At 47.8% G+C, this 8,611-nt stretch overlaps 2 protein-coding genes across 2 annotated transcripts; one reads left to right on the top strand and one right to left on the bottom strand.

Annotated features, from left to right (window-relative positions):
• Positions 1–469: 469 nt before the first annotated feature.
• On the top strand, positions 470–3,592 carry LOC120904449 (transmembrane protein 145-like). The gene is made up of 5 exons (XM_040314418.1): positions 470–757; positions 833–982; positions 1,037–1,766; positions 1,835–2,113; positions 2,184–3,592. The coding sequence occupies exons 1-5, from the start codon at positions 659–661 to the stop codon at positions 3,443–3,445; spliced, it is 2,520 nt and encodes an 839-aa protein (XP_040170352.1). The 5' UTR covers positions 470–658; the 3' UTR covers positions 3,446–3,592.
• Positions 3,593–5,222: 1,630 nt separating this feature from the next.
• On the bottom strand, positions 5,223–6,068 carry LOC120901251 (interferon-related developmental regulator 2-like). The gene has a single exon (XM_040308952.1). It carries the CDS (start codon positions 6,066–6,068, stop codon positions 5,223–5,225), a length of 846 nt encoding a protein of 281 aa, XP_040164886.1.
• Positions 6,069–8,611: the final 2,543 nt, after the last annotated feature.

Genomic DNA, 8,611 nt, shown 5'->3' with positions numbered 1-8,611 from the left:
GCTTGGTACAGCCAATAATGCAACAGATGGCGCTACTCGCTTTTGCTTGCTGTGGGAAAGGGTTTTCGTGAATATTTTAAACAAATTATATTTAATCAATGAAATTTTTACCTTTTTTCTGTACAAAAGCCGTATTATCAGCAAATGCATGTTGAAAATCGGTCACCAATATGTCTGTACAGTAAATAATTCAACCGTTCGCATAATGCGCGCCATTCGAACGCACAGCCAAACAACACACGCAACAGTGAGCGCATAAGCAACACCAAAACAACATTTCCCTTGGTGGGAGTGGGAGGAGGGATCTAATACATCGGCATGTTTTGCTGTTGCCCCTAGCGAGACAGGAGCGGGGACATACACACACACACGCGCCAAATAAAACAAACCAAATCGTCCCTAGCAACCGTCTCAATGGAAAGAACGCAAACAAATCACAACATTGCCGTCTTGCGTGGTGTGGTGTGATGCGGGTCGCGTTTGAACTTTGCGCCACTTTATACACTCGAAAAGAAAGAGATTACTAACAAAGTGAAAGCTAGCTCTTTAAGATTTGTGATATTTTTTACCGCAAAAAGGCAGGTTTATGTGGGAAACTTCTTTGCCGTTGTTGTTAAGAGACGACGCGTGCCGTTCGACAAAGTAAGCGGAACAAGTGATGACGTTGCTAAGGGTGGGATTTCTGCTGCTGCTGACCAGTGGAAGTGTACCGACTGGTCAGGCGAAGTATGTCGAAGGTCATCTCAAAACATCCGACGTAAGTGTCATTGCATAAAGTGTGAAAAAGAGGAGTTTCTTTCTAACATTTCCTTCTGTCTGTCCGTCCTTCCAGAACTGGGCATTCTTGGCAAGGTTTTGCTTTCTCTCCGGCAAGGGCAAGTACGAGTACCTGATTGAGTACGAAAAGAAGCTCGGTGAGCTGAAGCTGCTTCTCTACTACGACGACCGTACCCAGTGGCCTGCAATCTACAAAACGGACAAGGTGAGTTCCCAGCCCGTTTACGCGCACTTTCAACTGATGTCCCTCTCTTTGCAGACCTGTACCGAGAAGCTGTCCGTGCTGCACCCGGAAGACAATCAGATCGTAACGCTCTCCCCCCGCACACCGTACAATCTCTACTCGGGCTGTCATCTGCGGACGCCCACCGCCAAAGAGTCGCCGGACGATCCACTGCCACCGCGAAATGCCGGTGGTCCAACGACACGAGCACCGGCAACGTCCTCCCGTGGAACTCCAGCAGCTGGAGGTGATCTGAAGCCACCGGACGATGAGGCACAGTACTTTGATCAGTTTCTCAAAACAACAACCACAGCGGAGCCGGAATTCGCGTTCGAAGAGACCACCAGCGGCAATGGAACGGAGGAGTCGCCGTACGAGGTACTGCTCACGTCCACCAGCTCCATCGTGGGCTTCATGGGTGACAATGGCGAAGTGAACCTGCTGGAGAACAGTACCGACTATCGACTTCTTGTGGAGCAGCTGTTCCCCCAGGAGGAGGAGTCCTCTGCTGGAGAGCAATCACAGCAGGACCATCCGAACCGGACACGACTGAGACGTGCTGCATCGACCGGGAAGTTCGAAACGCGACTCATCGTGAGCTGCAGTAATTTTGGGAGCTTCACCAGCTCCCGGGAACGTTGGTGGTATATAGCGATCGCGAACTGTGACGGTGCGGGGAGAGGACTGGATGTGAAGTATCGCTTTCGGATGACGAACGGGCCACCGGGGGACTTCTGGCACGAGCACTTTTCCGCCGATGAGATGTGTAAGTGTAAGTGTGAGAGAGGTTGGAGGACCTGAGTGATGTAGAATTCGCCGCGACCTTCTTTGCAGATATTCCCCCAATCCTGCTGGCAGAGTCCATTGCTTACAGTTTTCTGCTGCTGGCCGTGTTTATCTGTGCGGTGGAGCTGAAGGCACGCCACCTCTACCACTGCACCTACAGGCTGTTCACGTTGAGCGTGCTGCTGCAGTGGTTCGGCATACTGCTGCTGAGCGTCACCTGGACGAAGTACGCCGTGTCGGGCATTGGGCCGTTTCCCAACTTCGGTGGCATCTTCACGAGTGCGAGTGAGATCTCCTTTCTGCTGCTGCTGTTGCTGATGGCGAAAGGTAGGTCCACAAGCTGTCCGCCCTATTACAAGATACCTTACTACACCTCTATCCACGGGCTCTTTTACAGGCTATACCATCACCCGGGCACGGCTGAAAACGTGCTCCACCGTCAAGATCACCATCTTCATCAACCTGTACGTGGTCGTGTACGTGTCACTGTACATCTATCAAGCGGAAGCGTTCGATCCAGGCGAAGTACTGAACCTGTACGAATCACCGGCCGGTTTCGGACTGGCCGGACTTCGCTGTGCCGGCTGGATCTTTTTCATGTACGCGTGTGCCGCCACAATTCGCAAGTTTGCGGAAAAGACACCCTTCTACTATCCCTTCACGATGCTCGGTTCGCTGTGGATTCTTAGCGGCCCCGTCCTGACACTGCTCGGGGTTAGTGTACTCGACCCGTGGGTGAGGGAGTCCGTCATGCATGGTGCTCTCGGGGCGGTCGCGTTTGCCGGCCATTTGGCATTCCTGTGGTTGACATGGCCGTCGCGCGCGAATCGTAGCTTCCCGTACCACGTGCGCACCAACCACGTGGGCATCTCGCACGGGGAGGACGATGAGGTGACCTATCCGAAGCATCCGTACGAACCCGCGACGATCGTCGGCAACCATCACCACTACCCTGCGGCCCCTCCGGAGACGATACTGCCGGGGAATGGGCACGGGAATGGCTTTCTGGTGCCGTTGTCCCGTGGCGAAGGATTGTACGATCAGTATTTGCGCGAGCGTGACATCTACCACAGCAGCTCGACTCCGCTTAGCTACGTGTCGTTCCCTACACCCGCCACCACCACGAATGGGGTCCATCGGGAAGGACCATCGTTAGTGCGGAACGGCAACGGCATCAACAGCCCAGCAACGGCGAACGGGAACGGCGTCAACAGCCCAGCCACGGGGAGCGGAGAACCATCGGCAAACAGAAACTCACTTGCACTGGTCGTGGATGGCGATCTGTCCGGGCATCCTTCGCTGGAGGTGGCGCCGGAACAGGTGTCGTCGAGCAATGCGCCTCTAAGCGGAAACGGGTCCATCGCATCCGAACCGGTCGAAAGGCAACCATCCGGTGGAGGTGTTGAGCGGGAACAAGAGAAACGACCTTTTAATCCATTTCTTGCTGGTGGAGCTGCTAGTGGAACCGTAGCGAGTGGGGAAGCGAGCCGAAAACCGAACAAAATCATTCTCCCCAGCCTGTCGGACCACACCGGTCAGGCAGGTCCGGTGACGGAGGTCGCTGGAACGGCGGAACTGGCGGAACAACCGGCAACGAACGGGAACGATGGCAGTAATGCCGTCCCCAAGCATCTCTTTGCGGCAAAGCGAGATCCGTAAAGGCACCTCTGTGTGTGGGGGGTAGTGGGTGTGCCGTGTGCCTGTGTGTGTGTGGTTTGCCGCCTCTTCTGTTTTCTCGTTTTTTTCTACACGTGTTTGTGCCTTACATCTACGCCGCGCCGTGTTGGTGTCGAGGCTTTCTTTCGTAGCAGCAATAAAGTGATGTAACACACCAAAAGCATTGAAGTGGCTTATGTCTGTTATAGTTAATTGGGTCCAGTTACTGGGCTATGCAATATAAGATAGTTTATAATATCTCCAGAGTACGCTTAAAGTTTGTTTTGAGACAGCGCAAATTCCTGGTGCCTCTTAAATCCAAGAAAAACTGTCTCTCTCTTGTTGGCCTGCTCACGATAGAGCACGTCGATGTGACATGGCCCGGTCAACAATTATTCTCCAGGATGCTCGGTCCCTGGCTGCAGCCTCCCATCCATGCAGACACCCGATCTCCGTCAGTTTTCGCTACACCTGGTCCAGCCATCGAGTTCGCTGTGCTCGCCTGCGCCTTATGCCGAACTGGGGATCGCTGTCGAACACCTTCTTGGTGTGGCATGCGTCCGGCATCCTTATGACATGCCCCAGCCATCGTATCCTGCCAGCCTTCGCCACCGTCAGGATGCGGGCTCAAAGACTTCTGGATCTCAGCAGCCAGTGAAGCTCATAATATGCACGATTCCCCTGCACAATGCGTCTCCGGATTTCGCTGCTGATGTCGTTGTCCGTAGTAACGACCGTCCCGAGATAGCAAAACTCCTTTACCACCTCGAGACTGTCGCCGTCAACTAATACACTGCTTCCCAGATGGTCTGAGTCGCCGGCAAGCAGGTACTTCGTCTTCGTCGCATTAATTCTCAATTCAATGCTTGCTGCTTCGCGTTTGCGTCGGGTGTACGGCTCACACACCTTCGCTGTTGTCCTGCCGATGATGTCGATGTCATCCGCGAAGCCAAGAAATTGGAGATATCGGTAGAGGATCGTGCCACGGATGTCGTTGTCTAGCCCTGCGCCTCGAATGACACCTTCCAGGGCGATGTTGAAGAGCAGACAGGATAGTCCGCGACCTTGCCTCAGACCCCTGTGAGATTCCAACGATTCCGACGTCAAGTTCGATACTCTCACCTTGCACTGCACCCCGTTCATAGTAGCTTCTAACAGCCGGATCAACTTCCCAGAGAAGTGGTACCGCTGCATGATGCTCCATAGCTCCTTCCGGTCTATGGTGACGTAGGCCGCCTGATGCACAACAATTCAGGTCCTGAAAGTAATGTTGGACTCTCACAATTCCTGGAACATATACCGATCCTGGAACAGGTCTCAAGATCAAACTAGTCTGGTAACTGACAACAAACGCATGCCGAGTCTAGATTTGATTCCTAAATCAACCCATATCAACCCTTACACTCCTTCCTGAACCTATCCTGACACTGGAAATGATCTCAAGCACCTGGATCCTCAAGGTCCTATGTGTCTGATACCGTACCTATCTCATTCCTGAACTTATAGTATACCTGTCCTGTAATTGAGTGTATCCATAAAGATCCTACAGCTGATCTCACAGCCATATAGCACTTGGAATCAATCTCAACTGAGCTGTCCCAATCAATGGCATGGAATACCAAGAGAAGAGATCACCCGGTGTAAAGAACACAAACAAAAACCTTTATTTACTCTAAATGAAACAGTCGCTTGTCACGCTCTTTGCCACGTGTAATCGAGCGCTCCTTCGAGGCATCAAACGAATGTCTGAACTCTTTCTCAATTCTCCCACCAGGACGTCTCACAATCCTATCCACTTAAGACCTAGCTTCAACAAGTCACGCACCAGCGCATTCTTCTCCAGATGTACATTCAGTGCCATTCCCAACACGTCCTTCAAACAATCATACCTCCGATGCATCATCCAACTGTTCAGGAGCAGTGTTTCATCACCAAACTTAATGCGCATCTCCGGTACAACGCCCTCCTGCAGGTACAGCAGCACATCACGGAATGTGATTCTTTGAAGTTTGCGGCCCCGTTTCCCCTGGAAGCGGTACGCGTCCGTGCTCAGCTTGCGGACAGTGTTGAGTAGATCGGGGAGGTCTTCCTGAAGAAAGCTTGAATCATGCTGACACAACAGTTCATGCATCAAGGCAAGCGTTTCGCCCGACGCAGTGCGTACATCCAGATGGGAGCTATCGAGCATTGCCATGAGATCTCTTGGCGACAGTAGATTGGCACTTTTCACGTGCTCCAGGATCTTGTGGGGTGAGAGAAGTGTTAGAAGTAGTGTCCACGAACGCAGCACTACTGCCTGAAAGTCGCCACTGACGGGATCGGGTACGTTTTTAATTGTTTGCTGTAGGATCTTCACAAGTGACACGATCTCATCAGCCCGTTCATCCTCGCCGATAAAGCAGAGCATCCCCAGAACCGAGCAACACTTCATCCGAACATTTGAGTTTCCCAAACTAACGTCCGTGAGTATACCAATCATCACCGGCTTGAATGTTTCCACCAGCTCCAGCACATCCGCGCACGTTTCGCTCTGAAGTGCCAGCAAGGGAATGACACTCACCGCCCAGAGCCGTTCCTCTTCATTGCCTTTGCGCAACGAACGCTTCACCGACTCCACGAGCGACATCTTGCGGCCGGCCAGCGAGCCAGGACAGTAGCGCTGTACTAATCCTTCGCAAACGCTTCGATACGCATTAACACGCGTCTGCTGTCGTCGGAAGGATGTACTTTCGATCGCTTGATGCAGTTCTTTCTCGCACGCTGCTTCACTCGCTTCATCTTCGGACGGGCAGTCGGCAGGGGAGGCTGCCCGACTGGGTTGGGAGTCTCCCGGCGAAGGTTTCTTCCTGTTGCGTGGCATTCGCCAAATTCTTCTTCGAGTCAAACTCTTCCTTCCACCACTGTAACTCAAAGTCAAAGCTTGCTACGATTGAATGGTTCGAAATGTTCGGATGCGATCAGAAAAAAATGAGGGAAAACACCAGTAGTTCATATTAAATGCAACAATGAAGCAATAGTGTAATACTTTATTTTCCTTTTTCCACACATTGTTTTTTTTTATTTCTTCTTTATCTCTTCAAAAGTATATTCTGGATCTGGCTTTGTTTGCTTTTAACTTGTTTTAGTGTTCAGTAGCTTCATCTTTTTTGTTTTCATCGTGGATGTATTTCCGTGTATGTTTGCCTACAGTTTTGTTTTGTTTTGTTTTGGTTTTTCCGTTTCCTTCACTCCTTCACAGTTTTCACAGTGTTGCTCTCAGGTTGTATTGAATTGTTCCATCTAGTATTGCATCTTAATGTTTGTTTTCTTCCTGTTTTCCTGTTTTCTTCCACCATTATTATCAATTATTCGTTTCTCCCTCGCTCGGTGCAGGTCCTTTTGTGTAGTAACATTGTCATTCATTGTTTCATGTTTAGTAGTTGCTTACATATATGTGTGTGTGTGTTTGTGGTTATGTTTGTGATTTACTTGTTTTTTATACAGACGTGACTTTTTGTTTGTTTGTGAATGATTCTTCTTCTGTTAATTCTCCAAAACCGAATTCTTTTGCTGCAGCTTTCCCGAGTTGGTTAATGATTATACAAGTTCATATATATCTCTCTCTCTTTCTCTCTTTTTATATCTTAATGGTGGCCACTTTTTGCAGCTCTTTGCTTCTTCCTCCTGTCTCTGCAACATTTTTGCTCTCAATTTGGAATCGAATCTGATTTGTTTTCCCTTTTCCCTCCCTCCAACATGCACATTTGATGCCTGAAAGAACCTTACAAAGTAACAGTCTCATCATACCGCACAAACCACCACAGTTTCTGCAAGTAGGTAGAAGTAGTAGGTTGTGTCCCATTTTTTTTTCTACACCAAAATCCATCAATCCATTTCATATGTGTTAGATTCTCTATTGTGCTTTTGTTGCTTTTGTTAGTGCCAATTTTGCTTTCACCTTTGTTTTTGTTACTTGTTTTTCTTTCCTTTTCATTCGTTTTCCATGTTTTCCATTTTTTTGCTTTCACCTTGTAACAAATGTTTTTTTGTTTTCTTTCTTTTCCCCTCCCTTTCCTTTTTTTCCCCCAAAAATAATGTAACATACACAGAGATGGCTTCAATTTTCAATGCTTATGATTTTTTGCTTGTTTTATTTGTTTGTTGTATTAAAATCAGTTTATTTTAATTGTCTTATAGTGTATAAATTAAAAAAACGCACATTTAATCAATTAAGGAAACTCGTTTTCTCTTACTTCTCTCTCTTTCTCTCATGCTCTCTCGCTCTTTCTCTCTTGCACTTCGTCCTCTGCTAGGTTGTTGCTTTTATACTTAAAAATTAAAAATAAGAAATGGTTGTTTTTTGCAGTGTTTTACCTTTTTTCCTTTTAATCATCCCGCTGCACACATAATCCCTTTTTTGTTTTTGTATTTTTTCTCTCTTCTTCTTCTTTCTTAATTTGTGTATGAAACTAAGTTTGTGTGCGTGTGTCTGTGTGTGTGTGTTTGTGTGTATGTTTGAGTTTTCGGTTTGCTTTGTGTAATGGTATTTTGCGTAATGTGTTGCACTCAAACACACACACACATACACATACATTCACAGTGTTTTTCACTTTTGCTTTTCCATCACGTTTCCTTCTCCTTCTCCTCTCCTAGTTTGGGGTTTTCTCTCTTACTTACTTAGCATAACTTAGTTGTGTAAAAACAAAAAAAAACTCTAAACGCTGACACTTAATCTTACCGCTTATGCAATACATGGGGGGAGTTGTGTTTGTTTTTTTTTCTTTTCGTCTATTTTATGAAAATTAACTTTTTACACACCTAACCGATCGTCCTCGCACGCGCGCGCGCCTTTGCCCTTTTTGTTTCGTTTCTGTTTCTGTTCATTGTGGAATTTCAAATTCAAAGCTAACGAAAAAAAAGGAACGAACAAAATCATTCTAAACTGCTAGAGCTAGTAAAGCGACAGTAAAGGGACAGGTCCACTTCTTTAGAAAGCGAAGCGCAACAAAGAGTGATAAACAAGAGTAAATCTAACACGAACGAAGATAGAAAATAGAACTAATAGAATATTAAAAAAAAACCGATACAAAAGATAATAAAAGCAATTGGGTCTACATAGTTCATTAAAAAAAAAAACAAACAAACAAAACAAAACAGCACTAAACAGAAAAAAGCTAAGGGGAAAAAAGG

Source organism: Anopheles arabiensis, chromosome 3 (assembly GCF_016920715.1).
Source record: "Anopheles arabiensis isolate DONGOLA chromosome 3, AaraD3, whole genome shotgun sequence".
NCBI classification, from domain to species: domain Eukaryota; kingdom Metazoa; phylum Arthropoda; class Insecta; order Diptera; family Culicidae; genus Anopheles; species Anopheles arabiensis.
This window is presented reverse-complemented; position numbering and strand designations above follow the sequence as displayed.